We start from the raw sequence: 22,073 nt of genomic DNA on the forward strand, positions 1-22,073 counted from the left end.
TGGGGCAGGAGCCTGGCCTTACAGGATTTGCTGGGCAGGGGTCATCATGAAGGGAGGCTCAGAGAGGATGCCGAGGGGGTGCCTCAGGATCTCCCTATCAGGTCACAAGTGGGCCTCACACTTCAGAAGTCTTCAGTGTGTTCAGATCCCAGCAGGCTGGCAGGAGGCAGCCTTTGGGGCCCCTCAAAGGATGCTGTAGTGGTAGCATCCACGAGGTGGCTATCACGGTTCCCGGAGGCAAGAAGAAAACTATGTCGAGCTTGACTCTGGGAGGCGTGTTGTTCCAGATATAGATAAGACGTGTCATTTCCTTTCATCTGCCAATGACTTGGAGGAGTAGGTACACCTCATTTTACAGATGAGGACCAGAGCGTTAAGGGACTGCCCTAAAGTCATACAGTCAATGAAAGTGAAATTAATTCGGACTCCCCCATCCCACTCTGCCCCATCTTATGTCAAGGTTGAGGAAGGGCAAGGACTGGAGTGCTTACGTTTTATTAATCAGCCCTGGGCAGGGGCAGCCATTCTGGAAACAGTGAATGAGGCCCAGGAGTGGGGTCTCTGTCAGACCTGGGCTCCCAGTCTTGGTGCGTGGTCCAGAGAGTCCCTTCCTCCCTTGCAGGCCTCTCTCCTCTCTCCTCCTCAGTGACAATCCCCAGATTTGCAGCCATCTTGTCCTCAGGATGGGCTCTGGGTATGTATACCACGGACCACGAATACCACCCAAATACAGCCCACTCCAGGTGTGTGGCCATGGTGTGTGGCCACGGCCCAGCTGGCAGGCCACCCGAGAGGGAGCCAGGGAAGAGCTGTTGACCAGGACCCATGGCTGAGGTGCCAGGACAATGGGTCCGCCTCAGCGCAGGGAAGAGGAGGGCACAGAGTGAAGTATCTGCGGAAACAATGTTTTGGGGGGCCACCTGGGGGTGAGGGGCGGGAAAGTGCACAGCTGGGTGGCAGGCGCCTTGGCTCCTAGTCTCTCACCTGTGACACAAAAGGCAGTGTGGCCTGGGCAGGTGGTGCTATCTCTCTGGCCCTTCTCATCAATAAAATAAGGCTTCTACAACTGTGTAGCTTCTCTAAGATGGCGGAGTTGGGAGTTCTCTAGTCTGGGGATTACAGAGACTTGAGGGAGAGGAACTGGGGAGCTGGAGGGAAGAAGGGGAAGAGAGCCCACACCTCATCAGGATTTGTGACTCTGCTGTCCCCTAGTGGTGGCATGGAGTAACAGAGACATGGGGTCTCCCTCTTCCCCCAGACAGGGGTCCTTTCTTTAACCCTCATAGGGGACTTTACCACTACTCAGCGCTGCGTGTGTTTCTGGGTGGAGAGAAAGGCAGTCAAAGCACATACATAGGACACCCACAGCCACGCACAGGATAGCGTGGGTTATTCCCTCCTGTATCTGCTCTGCGAGCGCTTGGGGAGGGTCTGTAGTTTATAAGGGCACTATGCCGGGCCCTGGGGATCTGGAGGCACTCGGTATACCATTTCTGCCCTCAGAGAGCCTCTGTCCATTGGGGGAGCAGACAAGCAAACTTCAGACTCTGGAGAAAATAGGAGAATGTAGGGGCTGCTCTGAGGGACGACGTATTGTGTAACATTTGGCAAGCACACGGCCAGCAACTGTGGGGCCCTATCTGATCACTGGTTTGTCCTAGAAAATGTATGCCTGCAGCCCGATGGGCTTGGAGACCTTCACTAGGTTAGGAGGGTCTCTCCCTGCAGGCCCTTCCAGAAGAGGGGGGGTGTCACCCTCTCTATGGGATGGCCGGATTGCTACCTGTGCTTCCTGTCTCCCTGCTGCTGTCCTGCCCTGACCCTGGCTGGGAACAGGGGTGAGGGGCACAGCCGACCTTGCCTCACCCCTGTAACCTCCTGTATCTACACCTCACTGCCCTGGACCTGGTTTGAGAGCCAAAGATGATGGAGAACATTAGGTCTCAGCTGCTGCACCGCTCCATCTCAGGCTGGTGCTGTGCAGGCCTCCCAGGTCCAACAACACGGTGCGGGGTAGGTGGTGGGAAGCTTGGGGGCCAGACCACCAGGGCCTTTGGGGGCTAGGATGAAACTCAGCATCCTGTGTGAGGTAGCACACAGAGAGGGTGGGAGAAGGAGAGGGAGAGGAGAGAGAGAAAAAGAGAGGGAGAGGAGACTGGGTACGTCACCGTTGCTGGGAGTCTGACTCAGTGGGAACATCCGGCAGGAAAGGAAGAGACTGTGGTGGCATTTCCAAGCAGGATGGGAACTCTGGGGCTGTGGAGATGGGCTGTGGGTCAGGGGTGCTGTGTGAAGGCCTGGCCAGGAAAAAGGCTAACCATGGTAGGGATGGGAGGGGGGCAGGAACGGATGGGTCAAGGGGAGTAGACCTTGAAACTCTGGCCACCTGGGCTGGTCTGGGGAGGAGTGAAAGGGCAGCGAGGATTTCTGCTCTGGAGACAGATCATGGGATTAGCGAAACTGAGGCCTGTTCCATCAGGAATGTGGGGGATGCGGGGACCTCTCCCTCCCATCAGGTCTTGGAGGTCGGGTCCCTGTAGCTATTGAAATAGACCATAGGTACCCTTGATACAGAGAGACACCCCTCCTCCCAGCACCCCAAGCCTCAGCTCCCAAGGGCTCTAAGAGTGGGACTGCCAGGCAAGCCGCTTCCCTCAGCCATCCTGGGAAGATTTGGAGAGAGACTTTCCTGAGAAAGGCTGCCTCCTTTCTCAGGGTGGGAGAGGATGAAAGGCCAGTCCTGGAGAGCAAGGCCAGGAAGCGCCCAGAGTTGGGACCCTGAGTGGCCGGCTCTGGGCTGCGGTGGCATGGGCCCTGAGGGAAGGCCCATCTCCCCATACCGAGGGGAGACTTGGACAGCTGAGCCTCTCTGGAGTGTCTGTACTTTAAAACACAGGGAAGACACTGTTCAACCTAAAGGAATGACTAATCGTGTTATGTCAGGTATGTAGTAGTATTTGGTGGCCGAGGGGAGGTGAGCTTCTTGATCCCTTCAAATTCCTGAAACCAGAGCTGATGAGGACAAATAGGGAGAGGCTCATTTGAGGTGGGGGCCCTCCGACTAGGGTGCCGGATGGGCTCAGCTGCACCCTGTAGGCTCTTTACTCCTGGGAAGAATGGAGGCTTTTGTTGGCTGCCCATCCCTCTGCAGGTGCGTCCAGGCTGGGGCTCCGCTGGGCATAGAGCCTCAGAGAAGGCAGGGCCTGGGGCAGCCAGGCCCCCTGCATGGGCCAACCCGGCAGAGAAAGGTTCTTGCCCTGTCTCTGGGGACACTGGGGCGGGGCAGGGAGAGAGGTGCTGGGCAGGGCCAGTGCCCTGGTCCTTGCCCTCTGAGAGTGGATGGGTGGGGGCGGCGGCGACAGCATTCCTGGCTGTGAGCCCAGAGGAGTCTTTTGTAATCACAACATGATCTCGTGTGCTGAGCAGTGAAGCCGGCAGGGAGAGGCCAGCAGAGGCCCGGCTCCGGTGGTGGCTCGGCGGCTCCGGCTTCCCTCCGGCTCTGGCTCCCCTGGGGCTGCTCTGGAATTCTCTCAGTGCCCACTGTTGCCATGCACTCGGCTGTGAGTGGCACCTCACCTTTGGCGGGGGGCTTCTGGGGGCTGGGAGGAGCCCGGGACACCAGGCAGCCACACTCTGGGGGCAGCTGGGGACAGCTGGGCCTGGGAGGAACAGGGCTGTGCCTAGGCCTGCAGGGGGCTGGGCAGGGGCGTTTGGCTACAAGGGAGACCCTGCAGCCACACAGGGAGAGACCTGGGGATTTCGGGGCAGAGGCATGGTTTGCTTAGGGTGGCTCCTCTGCTGGGCCTGCCTATGGAGCTGGCTCTCTCCTGCCCCGACTGCCGGAAAGAAGCTCAGGCCTGGAAAGGCTGGGCTCGCAACGGTGGCTCTTTCCCACAGGCTGGGCTGCAAGCCTGGGGAGTGGGGCCTGGGGCCTGGGAGCCCAGGACAGAGCAGGGGCTTCTCTTTTTTACCGTGGTTCTGGGCCTGGGAGCCAAACAGCTCCCCTCCTCGACCTCCTGAATCCCCTGGCAACTTCCCAGTCATGGCAGGTTCCGCTGCCAGAGCCATTTATAACTCTCATTCCTGCTCGGCAGGCTCTCTCGGCAGTGGAGCTCCCTGGAGAGCCCGGGGGAGGGGCAGCCCACTGCTGAGAGCGGAGGGCCCCGTATGAGGCCCTGATCTGAACCCCTGAGGAGGCGGAGAGCCGGGCAGACAAGCCTAGTAGGGTGGGGACTTGGGACCTTCCATGTGCCATCCCCCCTTGTGAGCCTAGCTCTGGAGAGCCGGGGTCCATTCATGGTAAGAATATGGTTCTCAGGTGAATGTGAAAGTTAGGGGCCTGATAAGGGATGGGCCCGGCAGTCAGGAGCTTGGGCCCCCTGCCCTCTGCAGGGGCCTCACGGAGCTGAGTCACCCCTGAGCAGGCAGGAAGAGAAGGATGCAGAGCTGGATCGGAGGATAGTGGCCCTTCGAAAGAAGAACCAGGCCTTACTCCGCAGGTACCAGGTGAGTGGGCTGTGATGGGCCGGGAAGGGCAGCTGGGTGGGCACTCCCTGTCTGTCTCGCAGACCCCTGCATGGCGGTCTCTCCCTGCAGGCTCTAGGCCTGGGGCCAGGGTTAGGGCCATGTGGTTCATCTCAGAAACTCTGAGAGGACCTTGGGGACTCTGTGATGCCGTGCCTCTGCCCCCTGGTGTCCCACTGGTGTCTCTCTGTGTAGGCCTGTCTGTGTGCGTCTGGGGGGCCATGGCCTGTGCTGACCCCGGGCCCTCCCGTAGGAGATCCAGGAAGACCGTCGGCAGGCGGAGCAGGGGGGCATGGCTGTGACCGCGCAGGAATTCCTCCGACCTGATGGCCTCACTGTCACTATCAGCCAGGTTCCCGGCGTAAGCCCCACCCCGGGGTGACATCGTGGGTTGTTCATTCTTGTAGCTGCTCTGTGAGTGCTGACGGAGGGTCTGTAGTTTACAGGGCACCATGCCAGGCCCTGGGGACCCGGCCCTGCGAGGAGGTGGAGGCCCAGCCTGCATCAGGGGAAGACAACCGCTCCTGCTCCTCTGTTTCCTCCACTCACAGTTCTGGGGCTCACCCGTCAGTTCCCAGCCTTCTGCAGCCCAGCCCACCCAGTCCCCCTGCACCCAAAGGGCCACAGCTGAAAGGCCACCGAATAGAAGCCTCCCCATACCCTTTCCCAGTCCCATAGCCCTGCACCTGTGCTGTAAACCACAGGCTGCTCCTAAAACCCAAACCCTACAGGGACAGAGAAGTGGGGCCGAAAGCCAGGAGCAGTATCGGAGGGACAAAGCCCCATTGTCCGAGTGCTTTGGATTTCCCAGCTCAGAGATGACAGGCTGCTATGGCATCTTGGGCCCCAGGGTGGCCCCAGGGCCTGGATAACCTAATGCCACTGGCATGTGAATGCCCCATAGAATCAGCTCCTCTATGGGCATTCCAGGGAGGTCCAGGGCTGGAAGCCAGCCTTGGGGAACCTCCCAGAGGACTCAGTGCCCAGCTCTGCTCAGCCCTGCCCATGTGGCCTGAGGGCATGGCATCCCATTCCGCAGGAGAAGCGGGTGGTCAGCCGGAACTGGGTGAGATCCCTCGGACCTGAAGCAGCCGGTGCGATGCTTGAGGACGAGGAGGTGGAGTACCACACCGGTACTTTCTGCCTGGGGGACCGGGTGGAGCTGGCTGTGACCATGGAGAACAAAGCTGAGGTAAGCAGGGTGGGCGGGGGAAGCCCAGGCACCAGGCCGACGGCCTCTTCTTACCTGGCTGTGCCACACCACCCATCCTCACCTCCTCCAGGCCAAGCGGATCGTAAGTGAGAAGCCCACCAGAGCAAAGAACCGGGGGGCAGGAGGGTCACCTGGAGGGGGCTTGGGCCGGACCCCCTCCGTGCAGATGGCCGTCAGCTCGGATTCGGCACGGAAGGTACATCTTCAAGAGAGGATGGGGACATGAAAGTGGCAGTGCTCATTTGGGGGAGGCGGAGAAGCTGAGTCACATATGTCCCTCATCTATGGGGACATGCCCAGGTAGCATCAGCAAAAATTCCCACCCCTTCTTCCTTTCTCTGGCCAGTCTCCACGTTGGGCGGGCCTTGCAGTGAGAGGAGAAGTCAGAGGTCAGCCCCTTACCCTAACTGGATCTCTGACGGGCCTTGGGGTGGGCCAGGAGGCTGCAGGGGACTGGCCATGTGCCAGGTGTGACCTCTAGGTGGCAGCAGCCCCTAGTACTGGCTCTTGCTGACCGCTGCCAGATGCCTCTCCACTCTGGGCCTGTCCATACCCTCCCTCCCCTATAACCCGGTGGATAGGTGCTATTATTATCCCCATTTTACAGATGAGAAAATGATACACAGAGAGGTTAAGTAACTTGCCCAAAAGACACAGCTAACAAGTGGATGGAAATCGTATCTATGGCAAACAACACGTTAGAGACGGAATGGATTTAATTTTTAGACGGGGACGTGGAAACCTGGAGAGGAAGGGGTTAGTAGTATCCAGATTTCCACTCCAAGCCCAGGCCTTCCTGCTTCTACCCCATGGTGCTGAGTGTCTTCTCCCTGCAGGGTGCTCAGGAGCCCCAGAGTCCAGGCCTGGTCCCAGGCCCGGTTCCCCACCGACCAGTGGGGGGACCCCAGGAAGTGGGCTGGGACTACGCCCAGTGGAAGCAGGAGCGGGAACAGATCGACCTGGCTCGTGTGGCCAGGCACAGAGACGCACAGGGTGACTGGCGCCGCCCGTGGGACCTGGACAAGGCCAAGCCCACGTGGGTGGCAGGGCTGGGCAGCTTGTTGGACTGACATGCTTGTGGGGTTTAGGGCAGGATTAACTGTGGGTGCTTCTTGGAGGGCTGGTGAGACCGTCTCCAGGGTGGTTAAGAGTCTTCCTGGGCCCTCTGGTTGGGCCCTGGGCTCAGGGCGGGCACCGGGTCCCCCACCTTTCCCCCATCTGTCCTGGGGTTGGAGCTGGGGGAGGCAGTGGTTGTGTGAGGCTTGCCCTAGCTTGTGTCCATCCCACAGCAGCCTGACTCTCTGGCTCCACAGGCTACAGGACTCCAGCAAGCCTCGAGAAGAGGGCCCGGCCAAGGCGGGCGGCACCAGGGGTGAGCCAATACCCACCGCACCTCCTTCCCCTCCTTGGCTTTTATCACAGCCTCCCCCCACCCCCTGCTTCCCCTCCTTTCTCTGTCTCTTGGTGTGCCACTTATTTCTGGAACTAGAAAGAGGCATGGAAGAACATCTTCTTTCCTCTCCCTTGCTATTAGAGCAGGGCACCTTCCCTCCCTCCAAACCCACAGCTCCTACCCTGGGTTCTGACCCCAGCAGTTCCGGGGAGGAGGCTCACAGGAAGTCTGCACTGGGATCCTTTTGAAGTTGGTCCCTCACGGGTGAAAGCTCCAGTCTCCCTGTCCCTGGCCTGTTATAGGGACAGACATCTTAGAACTGCTGGTCCCCTTACTTCACATAGGAGGAAGCTGGGGCTGGAGAGGCTCAGCCAGTTACCTAGCCAGGAATGGCAAAGTGAGCACAGGCACCCAGCTCTCTCGATCCCCAGACCGGGGCTCTTTTGGGGAGTCAGAACACCCACAACTGGACTAGGAGAAAGACAGACAGCTTCCTCGTCCTGGAAAAATGGTGTTGCTTCCTTGGATCCTTTATCACCCCACTCTTTCCCCATTTCCTTTGCCCCACTTAGGTCCCAGGAGCCACCGAAAGCTACAGCCCCCACCCTTGTCCCCTGATGGTAAAGGTGAGTTGGGAATAAAGGAGGAGCAGGGTTGCATGAGCTGGTGAAGGAGCTGGGCTGCCATGCCCTCTTCTCTGCTTGATTCGTGGGTCATCTCTTGCAGGTGGTACTACTCGGGGTGGGCAACCCAGCAGATCCTCAGTGGTGTCTGCCACACGAAGCAAAGCTCGGGGGACAGAGAGGCTGACTGGCAGGGCCCGCAGGTAACAGGGGGCAGGGGGCAAAATCAGGGGAATCATCTGGGCTTCCTGATTTCCTGGATCTCCCTTGCCCCTGGGAGGTCAGGACCAGCACTGGTCCAGCTTCATGCTCCGGGCCTCGGGGCCACTGCCTCCTGCCTGACGGCTGCCTGGCGGCAGGTTAATGAGGTTCCAGAAGAGGCCAGCAGCAAAGGCAGCAGCAGCGAGAGCCTGGTGCCCAGGGAGGCCGCAGTAATTACAGCAGTTGCCTTCCCCCAGGAAGTCAGGCATGCCTTTCCAGGCGGTGCAGGCAGGGACACGTCCAGAGTCTCCATGGAACTCAGGGTGGCCCAGGCCTGGCCATAAACATCAGCTGGGCACCTGGGATGGAGCTCAAGTGGCTGGCGTTCAGAGGAAATGGCAGGATTTGGGGAACAAGGTCGGGTTGGAAGGGAAGTATCCTGGAGCCTTGTTCTGGCTCTGACACTCCTCTGAGACCCTTGGGGTCTAGTTGCTCCCTGGGAACATGGGCCCCTGGCTACAGAGCAACTGATGTGAAGGGCATGGGTAGGAGTAGACCCTGCCATGTGTCGTGTTTCTACAGGTGGGAGACGAAGGAAGGCAAGGAGGAGCTGGAGAGCCAGGAGGTGGGTGTTTGGGAATAGGATGGGACGGGCTGGGGATCTGAGCTCTGAATTCGCCAGCCAGCAGGGCCAATCTCTTGTTTCAGGGAAGCCAAAGTACCAGAAAGAGTCGGAGCGAGGAGGAACACTCACAGAAGCAGAGCGAGGTGGAGCTGAGCAGACCCACAAGTGCCCCAGCAACCAGCCCAGCCCCAGTATCCCCAGAGGGGCCAAAAAGGGAGTCAGGAGTCTCGATAGCCAGTCCAGAACCTGCCTCTCCACAAAACACTGACTTGGTTCCCCTTGACCTTTCTCTAGGAGGAGCCAGTAGCCCTGGGCCCGGGGCGAGTGTGTGTGTGCTCCCTCCAAGGCCTGGAGCCCAGGAGAACCCTGTGTCCCGGCCAGATGGTTCTGAGCAGCTCCCGGGGTGGAATGACCCCCAGGCTGAGCCGGAAGTACAGACTTGCTCCAAGCCCCAAGGAGGAGCAGGGCCCTTAGAGCCCAGAGAAGACAGGTCTGGCAAGGCTGGGACCCAGCAGGGCTTGGCACAACGAAGCAGGCCCACCAGGGGAATGGGCCAAAGGGCAAGGGGCGCAGGAGGTGTGAGAAGCAGGACAGGAGGTCCGGGCCCCTCGGGAAGATGCTGAGCAAAGCCCCTGGGAGCAAAGGGGCCGGGCTGGGCAGAGGAAGAGGGAAGAATGCAGTCAGGACTCTTGTGCGTGGTGGGTGTCTGGTTGCTGGTGGCTTGTGGCAGTCCAGCTGAGCAGTTGGGCAAACTTTCCAGTGGGGTGACATCGTGAGGGCAAGGAGCTGGCCTTCCTTGTATCTCAGGTGCACATCCCTGTGTACGGGTGTGTTTTCACCTGCAGGTAAAGCTCCTGGTGTATTCCTATGTCACACCTGGTCTCTGAGGCTGGCAAGAAAGGGAGGCTCGGAAACACTCAGCACCTGGCTCACCTGGCTTCTATCACCCCCAGGGCCTGGCTTCTCTTTCCAGCTGTGGCTTTGGAGGTGGAGGCAGCCTCAGTAGCTGGCAGGACCAGCCCAGGCCTGGGCCCTTTCCCATGCCTCTGCCTTGCACCCAGGTGACTCACAGCCCCAGACTCACAGGATGGCAAACGAGTGGAACATCAGCCATCAGCTGGCAGCCTCTTGCCTTCCTGGAAGAGGAGGCTGAGGCCCAGAAAGGGAGGGCACAGCAGGTGGGGGCTGAGCTGGGGACAGGAGAGTGGAGCTCAGGTCTCCTCTGCAAAAGAGAGGGTTCCTGGAAAGTCCTCCTCTCTGAAATGGGGTGGAGTTGGGTGGTGAGAGAATAGCGTCTCCCCCCGCCCCCCCACAGTAGGGTGGGAAAGCTCACCAGCAGGGACACCCTCCCCCCTACCCAGGTCAGACTTCAAGTGTACCCCAAGGGGAGGGAAGAGGGCAGCCCTGCAACCCAGGGCCATTTCCTGCCATCTCCTACTTCCTCTTCCCCACCACCTCCCTGCACCAAGGTCATGCAATAGCAAGGACTCAGACGAGGGACAGAGAAACAGCGACTCTGGCAAAGTACAACTTCAGGACTTGTCTTTCCTACTTAGTCTCTGTTCCTGCCCCTCCCCTGAGGCCCACGGCTGGTGAATTATTCAGACTCCGCACAAGCTGTGGCTTCCTCTCAATTCAACAAACATTTCCTGAGCACCCACTACCAGCAGTGCAGCCGGTGGGCGATGGTGACTTTGCCAGCAAGAGGGAGGGAGAAACTCAGGCATCCAGCAGCCCCAGGCTGCACAGCAGGAGCCATTCTTGGCTGCAAGAGCCTGACAGGAGCTGGGCATGGTGGGAGGAGCCCAAAGGGAACCATCTCACTTCTGCTCGAAAAGGCAGGTGCCCCTTCCTTTCTCACCACGTGTGTCTTTTGCCCCCCAAGCTCCTGCCTGGATCTCCCCATGTGGCCCCCTCTGTTCCCCTCCTCTTTGGCCCTGTGGTGGTGGCTGCTCCTCTCTGCTGAGGGTCCCAGGCCTCACTCACCAGCCTCTCTGGGTTCTCTAGGGAGTGTCCAGATCATGCTCAGGGTTTCTCCACTGTGGAAGGGAGGGAGGGCTGCAGGAAGCATGAGGAGGGGGTGTCTTTTCAGCAGATCAGATTGTTTAGAGCAGTGCTTCTCACATGTTAAGGCGCAGAGTATTGCAGGTCCTAATTCGGTCGGTCTGTGGGGGGCCTGGCAATGTGCATTTCTAATCGGCTCCAGGTGACAGCTGTGCTGCTGTTTCCTGGGCCGCGGGTTGAGTAGGAAGGGTTTGGGCTGGGAGATATGGTGAGCTAGGGCCAAAGACAGACTCTAGTCTCTAAGGACTTGTTGCTGGCTATGTCGGGGACCTGGCGAGGGCTGCCCCGGCCGGGTGCAAGCTTCCTGGCTTCAGAGTTGGGTGGGCAGCTGAGGCACCTGGGAAGGTGCCAGAGAGGCCAGTGAGTGGGTGGTGCCAACTTCCTGTAGCGGGGAGTGAGGGTTGGGAATGGGATAAGGTGAAGGGGGTGGAAGAGGTTGGTGTGGAATTTTGAAAAGGCTTGGGAATATTCTTATGCGTGTGGGAAGACCCCTCTGAGACATGAATAGGTAAGGGCGAATGATTCCAACTGAAGTTTTCCTCTCGCTCTCCAGTCATACATATATGTATTTGGAGCAGGGGCCTGGGCCTGACCCATGACTCCCAAAGGATAGAGGTGGGGAAGAGCAGATTCAGCAGAGCCCTTGAATTCAGATGTCTCAAAATAATAATAACAGTAATCATCATTATCATCACCATCATCATCAAGAATCTGAATTCTAAGATTCACAAACTGCTCCCAACGGCCACCACCCGCCCCGCCTCCATGGTACCAACCGTATAGACAGGCCTTCGTTAGAGGGTATATGTCAAGGTATGTCTGACTATGGGATGGGGATGTAGAATTCAGGCAGAACTCTGGCTCGGCCCTTACAAACAGAACCTAAGCAGTAGAGAAAGCTGGGCAAGGGGCGCCTGGGTGGCTCAGGTGGGCGTCCGACTCTTGATTTTAGCTCAAGTCATGATCTCGCGGTTCGTGGGATCAAGCCCCAAGTTGGAGCACAGCCTGTTTGGTATTCTCTCTCTTTCTCTCTCTTTCTCTCCCTGTGCCCCTACCCTGCTCACGTGCCCGCTCTCGAAATAAATGAACTTAAAAAAAAAAAAAAAAGAAAGAAAAGAAAAGAAAGCTGGGCAGAAGGGTTACGGAAAAATAGGGTTTCTCTCTCTGAGGGTAACATCTAGAAGGACATTAGGAGAAAGGATGTCATGGGAGTCACTAGGGGTTAGAGAGTGCAGAGACCAGCACAGGCGGTCTTCACTCTTGGAAGACTGTAGTGCCAGAAAAGTATCACAGCTTTTCTCAACAAAGGGGGAGCCTTCTTCAGGGCAGCAGCTAAGGGGGCGAGCACCCTCCTCCCCTGGGATGGAACCAGCCGTGGAGAAGGAGGGAAGCATAGACACCCCTCCATAAACCTCAGGGTCATGGGAGCCTGGCTGCAACAATTCCTGGCTCCTTTGCCTAAAGGAGTCTGGCTGGGAGACTTCCTCTTAGATGCCTCTTTCCTCTCCAACCAGCTGACAAGACTTTCCTCAAAGGTGGGAAGCTCTTCATGAGACAGCACTATTGGGAACCCAGGCACAGAGCTGGGGGAAATGAGAAGGAAGGTGCCTGCAGAATAGTAGGGCAATGACAGCTTTACTTAGGGCCTCATAACACAGAGGGCAGAAGGGGCAGAATCTCTCTCCATCCTGAGCCCCTATCACCTGGGCAGAAGGGAGCAGCAGACCATATTGCAAGGGAGGTATGTTTTTTGAGGAGAGGCAGCAGGGTAGGAACAGACATGGGCTAGGTCTGTCATCAGCTAGCTGGGTAACCTTGGTCAAGTTAAACCTCTAAGGCCTTGGTTTTCTTATCTGAAAAATGGGGCCAGTAACACCTACCTTGAAGGGTTGTCAAGAAAATGAAAGAGAATGCAAAATATCCCCGGCCCACAGCAGGCACTCTATCAGCAGTAGCCTGGCACTCAGTCATTGTGTGTTAAATAAATGGATAGCTATTTGGTTTGATCTCTGTCTACTTTGTTTCCTATCCTCTCCTTTACCTTCTCTTCCAGTCTCATCTTCACTAGGATCAGAACACTTCAGGGAAACAAGGGATGGTTTGTAAAGTTTCCCCAGCCTTCCAGGACAGTGAGCTTCCTTAACTGTCCTGGAGGAGTTGACTGGAGTTCAGAGCCTCACGAGCTGGGTCACCGAGATTCCTAAGCATTGCCCCTACCTCTGCACACTGACTTCCACAGGTCAGCGCATTCCCTCTTCTGTTTCCAACTCTCACGAACTCCCACCACAGTCTTTGCTTAATATTTTCCTCAGAAACAAACTCCCTTGTGGGGTTTGCTCAGATCTCCTGGAGTTAAGGGTTTTTTTCCCCCCCAAAGGAGCAGCACGACTGTATTTTCTTACAGTCAAGGAAGAGCCAGCTATCTAACAAGGCACAAGTTTGGAGAGTTTGACCACCAGTCAATTTCAGTCCCAACCCTGGCTTCAGGGACAGGAATAACAGGAAAAGATGGCACAACCCCTCCTATCCCCCCACCCCCCCAAAAAACCCCCAAAGGAAATGGCAAAAAACCCCACATGGCCATATCTTCTTATTTTGGGGACTAAGTTGGGAAGGGGGGTGTGGTCAAAGGAATAGGAGAAACTAAAGATACCACTTCACTCTGCCTCTCCAGCCACTTATCAGTGTCCACAGACCCAGCAAGCAGCTCTGAGTGAGGACTGCCGGTGCTTTTGCGGAAGGGCTGACGCAGGGGGGGCCACGGCTGAGGGGAGGACTCGAGGCTGGGTAGGCAGGGAGAAGAGCGGCAAGAAGCACAGACTGAGGCTGCTTTCTCTCAAGTCGGCCTGCCTACGTCACGGCCCCTCATTAAGCATCCACTTGACGCCGACGAAGTGAAATAGCACAGACCTGGCACCAGAAAGAACAAGTGTGGCACCCACTGCTCCTTTTAAGGTCTGACTCAGGAGCAGCAGGCCCCAGGGCAGGAGGTGAGGCAAACACCATCAGTGGGAGGGGAAGGGAGGACTCTTTCAGGCCTGCCTCCTTTACCAGTTCTCCAGGGCAAGTTCTCCTGGCACCTTCAAAAGATAACCAGTAATGCAGCAGGCTCTCCCCCTTTTTCTTACAAACTCTGGGGATATAGTGTTTGCTTTTCTCCCAGCAGGGCAGCTGGCTTCAACTGAGAAAAAAAGTCAAAAGTCATCTTGTAGCCATCTGTCAAAACAGAAACACCTAAACCCTAAGTTATAGAATCGGAGGCAAAGTCTGGGCTGGTGGTTTTGATTTTAGAGTCAGAATCACCTGGAAAGCTAGTTAAAACACAAAGGCGGGCTCTAGCCTCTGAATCTCTCACCCAGTTGGCCTGGGATGGGGCCTAAGACATGGCATGTCTAACAAGTTCCCGGATGATGCTGACGCTGATGGTCTGGGCCTTGCTATGATGTTTATCACCTGCCCCTTTGCATTTCTTTCCAGGCATCACTTATGCCCAAAGGGACAGACACTCCCTAGAAAATACATTACCTCCTATGTCTATGCTGCACTTCTATTCCCAACATCTCCAAGCCCTCTCACATCTGTTACCTCCAGTTGCTCTCATGAATTCCCATTTGGTTAGGAGGAAAAAGCAGGGTCAAGGCCCTAACCAGTGCTATTACGGAGTCTGCAAGGTTCCTATTTTCCAGTTCAGGGTCCCTTCCAAGAACACACTGCCTCCCCCCACCAGGTCCTCATGATGCTGTGAGCTGCCCATGCACAGAGGCCGACTGCCATGACACAATACTGCCCCAACTACCAGTAGAGAGCTGGGGGAGGGGGGGGGGCAGGTGGCCTCTAGGTCATAAGCTGGGCAGAGACCTCAACTCATGACTCTAAACACTGAGGTTAGCAGAGAGAGGTTTGTTTGCTTAATTATTTTTGAGAGAGGTATATTTAAAAGGAATTTCTTGGTAATCAACATAATTGCCTCTCTGGACACGTTGGCTTGGGGACTTTTGAGGCTCACTTGGCACACTGCAGGCACTAAATAAATAGTTCTTGAATTAATGATAGTGATTTGTGGAAAATATTCTACAGGGAGTTAAAATCATACTGCTGGTTAACTGATAAACTATTTTAAAAGCAGATTATTGAAGTTAAGAAAACAGGGCAGTGACAAGAGTAGATTCTTATTGGCATGTCTGTAAATTTCTTGAGGACAAGAATTCGGTGGGAATTTTCTGGTCCCTCAGTAGGATCTTGGCCAATGTTTATAGAATGTTTATATGGAACTGGTTTGGCCCAGGTGCTCCCCACTGACCAGGTGGCTCATGTACACAGTGCATGACTTTGGGAGCCATGGCTGTTTGTACACTTAGGATGGAGAGCCTGGGAGAGCCTGGGCATGTGGTGAAAAAAAAAAGTCCTTGTTTTTTTTATTTTTTAAACTAGCTACTGGAGGGAACAAAGAGTATAACACAGGTTTTCTGGCAGCAGAAACCCACAAGCTATGTCAGCAATTAAAACAGATGTGACCCAAAACTGTCAATAAAGCAGGTATTTTTATAGCTCAACATTAGGCCGTAGGGTCGGGACAGAGGAGGCAACGAATGGGCCACATAGTCTATGTTGTGTCTGTTGACTACTACATGGACTGCAGCTGTGTATGTCTTGTGCCTGGAAAGAACAGGCAGGCTGAGCCCATGTCCTTTAACTTGGACATAAAGAAACTGTGGCCAGAATGGCTGGTACAGCTGTGATTTGCAGGGCTTCTCTTTAGCCTTCTACTCCCTCGAACCAGATTATGGGCTGTGGATTACGACAGTGACACCACACTGATACCAAGGCCAATTCTATCTAACGCAGTGATCAACCAGATGATCAACCAACTCTAGGCACTTCCTACTATGTGCCAGGCACCGGGCTTAGCGCTGGTCCAGTGAAATGAGCAAAGCTATTGTGGTCCTGCCCTCCATTGAGAGACAAAAAAAAAAAAAAAAAAAAAGGGAAAAAGTATACAGCTGTGGCCCTTTTGTTATTGCATTGCAATTCCAGAAATACCTCCATTCTCTGCAGACAGGAAGGGGAGGACAATTATTACCCCTTTTAAATAGTTGTGGTAGCCCTAAAGCTCAGGACCTGACCTTTTGGTTCCCCTTAAAGAAACATGTAGAAACAAGTAGATGCTCTCCACCCAGCCTTTCAAAACAGGATATAAATACTCAACTGAAGAACACAGCATCTTAGAATTCCCTAGTGAAAACTGGAAAACAAGGTAGACAGAAGAGCTTCTAAAGCTGCGCTCTCATACTGTGCAGAAATCTAGAGCTGTTAGGCAGAAAAGTCAGGATTAAAACTTCAGAGACACATTTCCCTGCACCTCAGCATCATGGGGGAAAGAAACGATTCCAACACAAACTCAGTCTGAAGAGCTTAGCAAACTCCTGATCCTTCGCCCTCCAAAACTTCACTTTCAAAAGAGGATTATCTCCTCCTTCAAACTCGGGCTGCCAGGGCATAAATGTGCACAGTAACTTCTAATAGAAGTAAACACCTAGAAATGACCCTAATGGTGGAAGCAGTTAAAGGAGAGTAACCCCCCTTTGCACAGACCTCTCCTTCCTGACCGGCACTTTTGCAGCTGATTTCTAACCTATGAAAATAAAGCTGTTCGGCCACTGCTCCCCGCCAACCCAGCCCTGTTCTGGCCGAACAGTGCCCTTCTTATCAGCCAGCAGGCTCTTGCCGCACACACCGCTGTATGTGCCCAATGCGTGAAGCTGTGTGCAACTGCAAAAGCCACATGTCACCGTCTACACAAAGGTGGGGGGGCAACTAGAAGAACCTTGGAAACTCTTTCACTTCCCTTCTGCTCTGCCTTACCAAGCCCTCTCACAAAAAGCCATTGTGTAGGCTGAAGAGGGAAATAAAAGAAGGGCGGACTTTTTCCATGCTCCCCTGCAGACTACAAGGTGATGTAAAAGCACAGAAGCTACCCCCAACAGCTCTGGAGAAGTGCAGGCCTCAGGGGGCCCCACCAACACGGCTTCTCACTCCACTTTGTACTGGGCAGCATTGTCTAATAATGAGCTGAGTTCAACTGTGTGCCGTGTATTTTGCAGCATTGCTAATCCCTTTTATTTTGCTTTTCACCCACCTGTCTTTTATTGTTTGCTTTAGGGCATGAAAAAGCCTCACCTTTGAAGCAGCCTACACCTTCTCTGAGCCATTTGGCTCTCTCACCTGCTCCACTGTGGACAAAGCTCTGGCTAACCACTGCAGGTGTGTCAGCACCTCTTTCCCAGTGTTGGCACTTTTCGAACTATCTAGGGGCCAGTGGTTTACAGGTGAGAACAGTGGTGCTGTCGGGTGGCCTATCCTCACCGCAGCTCTCAGCCAGCTCAGTGTTTGTCATAATTCTTAATATGTTGGCTTACTGGTCCTTGAGCATCCTCAGCTAGGTATCTGCTCAGAACCTCTTAAAAGCAGAACTGTTTTGAACCTTTTTAAGGTTGGTAAAAGGTGGCTGAGCTAGGTATCACTGTTCACCTGACCCCATGACTGCTTCCCGACTAAGATGCATCCCTGCCACACTTAACCAATCAATTCAGTGAAGCCATCAGGCACAAAAGTACAGTAGGGCAATTGCTTTTTCCTCTGACACCTATTCATCAACGTCTGTCCACCACATCTCAGACCAGGTCTTCTTCCAAACTCTACTCCTTCCCCAAGGAGTACGAAAGAGAAATGGTCAACTTACACAGGCTTATGTAGAGTTCTTAGAATGTATTTTTGTTCACCTGAAAAATAAAACTTTTAAAAAATATACAGGACTTTTTGAGTACAGGTATATCTTAAATGGCTGAATTATAAATAATGTCTCTGGTCATGTTCACAGCTAGAGCTGGAGCTAATGTCCCAATTCCAGTGAAGGCTTTAGAGTCTGGAGGCCAGCAGCTGGACCTATGAGTGGTCTCTCTAGACTCTTTGATCCATCCCAAAGTGGATTAAACAGTCCAGAATGCAGGGATGGGGACAGGGGACTGGATTCCCAGATGTTCTCCGGCAAGTTCAAAGGATTCTTGGAATAAGAGATCAATTTACAAATTATTAAAATATAGGACTAAAAATTCACACAATAAATATAAATTACAGGCTATTATTGAAGTTATAAAGTGGCATTTTATGTTTCTTCCCCACCCCCAGACCCCCCACCGAAAATTTAAAAAGGCCTCAAAGGCTTCCTAATGACCAAAGTCACATCAGCTGCTCAGAAATCTCCTCCAGCCAAGACACCTTGGGGGGTGCGACCAGCCTGCTCCCAGGCTATGACAGCTCAGCTGCTGTTATCTTGCCCACAACAGAACATGGCTTAAAGCAAGGCTTGTTGTCCTGTAAACTTGGATCAGAGCTAACTAGAGTGGAGGCCAAAAAACTGGAGAGACCAACTGTTTCAGGACTCAGGTGGATAAGTTTTTGTTTTTGTTTTTTAAAAAGTGCCTCATTTCCCAAAAAGGAAACACTAAGGGGTTTGATATCTTGTCACTACCCACACTCAATTGCCTAAAAGCAAGTGGCAGAAGGAAATGGAATCCAAATTGAGTATGTAGAATTCTTGCTGTCCCAGAACTATACAGATGTCATTTCTCTTGGTGTTTTTCATCTCAAAGCATAGGCTGCAAATAAGTAGGTTTATCAGGAGACGTAAAGACAAGCCAATGTAACCTTCCCACGGCTGGTCTATTAATCGGCTATCAAAGCACAGTCCTGAGTTTGAAGCTCACTTTTTAGCCTTTCTGGTTCTATAATACAAGTCAAAACCAGACAACGTGCTCAACGCTCTGGTTTCACAACAAATTTGGCCCTAATTGCAGGGCTACAATGTCACAGGCTCAGCAAAGAGGGAAGAAGGCAAGGGTGATTACTGGAACAAGACAAGATCTTGAGGAGCAGAAAATAAAATAAAAACACTTGTGAGCCACTCTACTTACAAAAGCTTGCTCTTCCTAAAAGAACTCTGTGAGGAGAAGGCCAAGGATTGAAGCACAGAGGCATTGCTCTTTCCCTTCCTTCTTCCCTGGCCCACATCCAGATACTTAGGGCCGCAACAGGAAGCCTCTTCCGTGGGGGCACTAGGGTGGGAAGAGGAGGGGATTAGTTCGTTCTCCACCCTCCCTAAACTGCTTCTACTTCTTCTAAGGTTTCCCCCTGTCCTCTCAAGTCTAAGAATGATTATACTCTTTTGGGCCATAAACCTATCTTTCTGAAATAGGAGGGGGTAAAGGGGAGAGAGTGGATGATGAAAAAAAACAGTGTTTGTGCCCTTCTGGTTAGCTGCACTTTGGGGGCCAGCAAATAGCCCTTGCGTGACCCCATCGGTGGGAAGCTAACCAGGGTTGTGGGAGGATACATATAGTTCTGTGTAATTATAGCTTCTAGTGCATATGTCAACAACTATATACAGGGATCTATAAATTAAATGTATCTGTGGCCACTGCAACTAGGTTGACGTACCTGAGCTCCACTACTTTTGGTGCCCTCCTCCTTGTGAGAGCTTCAGCTTATTAAAGAAGAGCCCCTACAGCTCCCTCCTTCCCCTGAGTCTTGGGGGAAAGCCCGAGTCACTCCTGCACGTAGGATACACAAGAGCTAGCGGCGAAAAAGGGTTCGGAGCTGGGATCTCCCCACCCCTCCCCCCATTCCCTTTATGGCTCAGAGCCCTGGCGCAGCACGGTCCTGGGAAGACCAAACCCCGAGCCCCCGGCGAATCGTGGTCCCTTGGCTTGAAGATCGGGATGCAGGCCCTTGGCTCCCCGGGCGAGGTGGCGATCGTTGCGGGGAGAGAGGGCGTTCCCTCCCGTGGGGGTCACTCCCGCGGGCTCCCCGCCCCGTCCTGCTGCAAAGTCCTGCCTCCGGGCGTGGGGAGGGGAGAATGGTTCCCGGCCGCCCCTGGCGCGGAGGGGCTCAACGACTCCCGGGCGCCGCCGCCGCTTCCTCCTCGTCCTCCTCCGGTCCCCGCGGCCGCTCCAGCGGCCCGGCCGGGGGACTGTCTGCAGAGGGCTCCGGAGGCATGGGCCGCGCCGCCTGCAGCGGGGGCGCGTCGCGCGGTGCCTCGCGGCGGGACGACCCTGTGGCATTGGGCCCGGCCGCCGCCCCCGAAGTCCCGGACGGGCCGGTGGCGTTGGAGCCGCCGGGGGGCGGGCCGGCGGCTCCCCCCGAGGTCCCGGCGCCCACCGGCTGCCAGATGAGGCTGTAGTAGACGGCGAGCACGATGGCGGCCAGCGACACGGAGAGCACGTAGGCAAACACGGTGGCGAGCCGGACCCACTTCTTGTTGGTCTTGGCCGCCATCTTCGCCTTCTTGTCCCCGGTGTAGGTGGCCGGCTTGCCCCGCTCGGCCGGGGCCGCGTCGCGCTCCTTCATGGGGGGGCCCCGGCCTTTGCCCCGGTGCTCCACGGCCCCGGCTGGAGGGGGCCTGGCGGCCTGCGAGGACTGGACAAGGGGCGGCCCGGCGCCCCCGGCTCTCGGTAGCTCCGCGCTCCTCCGCCGCTCCTCACGCCGCTCGCCCGCAGCCCTCCACCGCGTCGCTGCAGCCGCCGCCGGGGCCTGGACCAGTCACTGCCGCCAGCGCCGCCGCCGCCGCCGGCCCGTCAGCTGCTTCCCTGCCGCCGCCACAGCCACAGCCGCCACAGCCGCCCGGCTCCGCGTCCCCATCCGCCGCCGCCGCCGCCTGCTCGGCCGCCGGCCGCCCGGTCTCCAGTGGCCGCGCGGACGGCGCGCTCCGCTCCAGCCCGGCTCCCCCACCTCGCGCGCCGGCAACAGGGGGCGGGGGGAGCGCTGCTGGGGGCTGCCTCTTAAAAGGGCGACGCCGGGGTCCGGAAGTGCCGCGAGGGGAGGCGGGCTTGTGTTGGGCGCCGCAAGCCCCTCCGGGACGCCCCGTTAGGAGAGAGTTAAAGGAGGCTGGTTCTTAAAAGGGCAACGTCGCTGCAGCCCCGCGCGAACTGGCGCGGAGAAGATGGGAGCCCCGGGCGCTTCTTTAAAAGGGGAACGGCGCCGTTTGGGGCGGGGAGCGGAACTGGAAAGGGGGCGGGGAGGGGTGGTCAGAGCACGGAGCTGTCAACTCTGGCGCCTCTGTCCTTCGCTCCCCACTGTCCGAAGTGACAGGTGGAAGAGCAATAACGGCTGCGGCCCCAGGCCTCAGTATACCCCCCAAAGTCGGGGTGATACCACTCTCATGCTCATGCTCTCGGCCGGCGTCCCGCTCCACGTGCCCTCCGGGCGGGTTTCCTGAACCCTTTCACTCCTAGCGAACCTGGCCCGCGTCCTGCACAGGCAGCTAAGCGTCCCCGAACACTCACTGTGGTCGCAGCTGGTCGCGCCCCTTCCCTGCTCCCCACCCCCGGCCGGGGCTGGGCTTTGGAGCGGTGCTGAAATCTTCCCGATTTCCTCTCTTATTCTCTTAGAGCCCGAAGTCAGGCTGCGAGACCTTTCGAAGTTTCTGGGAACCACGTGCTGAGCGGGGCTCTCCAGACTCGCCTTAGTCCTGAAGTTTGCAACAGGTTTCAGATCCCGCTTTTTGGGGTGCCCGATTCCCAGCTTTGGGCTTGATTTGGATTCAAGAGGCTGCACTGAACCCGTGGAGTGTGGCTCTCAGAGTTTTACTCCTCTCTGAGCCCCTCTGGGCCTGAGTCTGGGCTGTTGTCCCCTTCTCGCGCCCCCCCCCCCCCCCCCCCCCCCCCGCAAAGTGCCCGTTCTCTTGTGAGGTTTGTCCTCCCTACGGTCTGGTCGGTGCCAATGTCCCCTAGCCAAGCTTCGACTCTCAGTAGCCACTTTCCCCTGTGCCTTCCCTGTCCTTCTGTCTTCCTCTCTTGCCTTCTGTTTCCCCCACTCTGGGTAAGGATTTCCAGAATTTCTGGTTCCCTCCTCCTTGAATTCTACTTCCTGTGTTCCCAGAGCTGGGTGAGCGGACTGCTTGGGTGTCTTAATGGGTATGTGAGACTGTGCCTGTGTGCTGGTGAGTGGGCAGAGAACTGTGGTAGTGGCGGGGGTCCTGTGGGTGACCTCCCCCTCCCCAGCATGTGTGAACCTGACTCCTGGCTTCTGACTCTGTGGGGCAGGACCCATTGTCCCTCCTCCCCAACAGCACCTACCTTTGCCTTCCCAACACCTGCTTCTTTATAAGGAAGCTCCTCCCTAGCACCGGTGCCCTGCTACCTCAGCTGTACAGAAGTCAAGTGGCTACCAGAACTAAGTGTGTTGGTCAGCTGCTTAAACCATAGGCCTATAACCCAGCCTCTCTCTCTCTCATTCCTGAGATCCAGGTGTAAGTCTGTCACTAGCAGTGGTCAACTGGATGCTATCTCCAGGAATAGCCTGCCTTTGTACTTTATGAGAAAATTTAAGGACATCAACTATTTGAAATGTTTATTGCCTTTTGTGGGCTGATGGGGA

At 55.8% G+C, this 22,073-nt stretch overlaps 2 protein-coding genes across 7 annotated transcripts; one reads left to right on the plus strand and one right to left on the minus strand.

The window, feature by feature from the left end:
• The first annotated feature begins 3,389 nt into the window (after positions 1–3,389).
• On the plus strand, positions 3,390–12,656 carry CCDC9B (coiled-coil domain containing 9B). Of its 5 annotated transcripts, XM_047864405.1 has the most exons (12): positions 3,390–3,560; positions 4,393–4,506; positions 4,778–4,885; positions 5,564–5,716; positions 5,808–5,933; positions 6,574–6,773; positions 7,051–7,109; positions 7,703–7,756; positions 7,857–7,956; positions 8,537–8,579; positions 8,663–8,722; positions 8,874–9,193. In XM_047864405.1, exons 1-12 carry the CDS (start codon positions 3,549–3,551, stop codon positions 9,051–9,053), a joined length of 1,209 nt encoding a protein of 402 aa, XP_047720361.1. In that variant the 5' UTR covers positions 3,390–3,548; the 3' UTR covers positions 9,054–9,193. The 5 variants fall into 5 exon arrangements, with proteins under 5 accessions (XP_047720361.1, XP_047720357.1, XP_047720358.1 ...); XM_047864401.1 differs by having other exon boundaries at positions 3,392–3,560; positions 8,663–12,656; XM_047864402.1 differs by lacking the exon at positions 3,390–3,560 and adding an exon at positions 3,725–4,299 and having other exon boundaries at positions 8,663–12,656.
• A 4,732-nt stretch (positions 12,657–17,388) lies between these two features.
• On the minus strand, positions 17,389–20,620 carry INAFM2 (InaF motif containing 2). Of its 2 annotated transcripts, none has more exons than XM_047861311.1 (2): positions 19,137–20,620; positions 17,389–18,754 (listed from the first exon to the last, which is right to left on the minus strand). In XM_047861311.1, the coding sequence occupies exon 1, from the start codon at positions 20,043–20,045 to the stop codon at positions 19,587–19,589; it is 459 nt and encodes a 152-aa protein (XP_047717267.1). In that variant the 5' UTR covers positions 20,046–20,620; the 3' UTR covers positions 17,389–18,754; positions 19,137–19,586. The 2 variants fall into 2 exon arrangements, with proteins under 2 accessions (XP_047717267.1, XP_047717266.1); XM_047861310.1 differs by having other exon boundaries at positions 17,389–17,703; positions 18,614–20,620.
• Between the last annotated feature and the right edge of the window lie 1,453 nt (positions 20,621–22,073).

This window comes from Prionailurus viverrinus, chromosome B3 (assembly GCF_022837055.1).
Source record: "Prionailurus viverrinus isolate Anna chromosome B3, UM_Priviv_1.0, whole genome shotgun sequence".
In the NCBI taxonomy this organism is placed as follows: domain Eukaryota; kingdom Metazoa; phylum Chordata; class Mammalia; order Carnivora; family Felidae; genus Prionailurus; species Prionailurus viverrinus.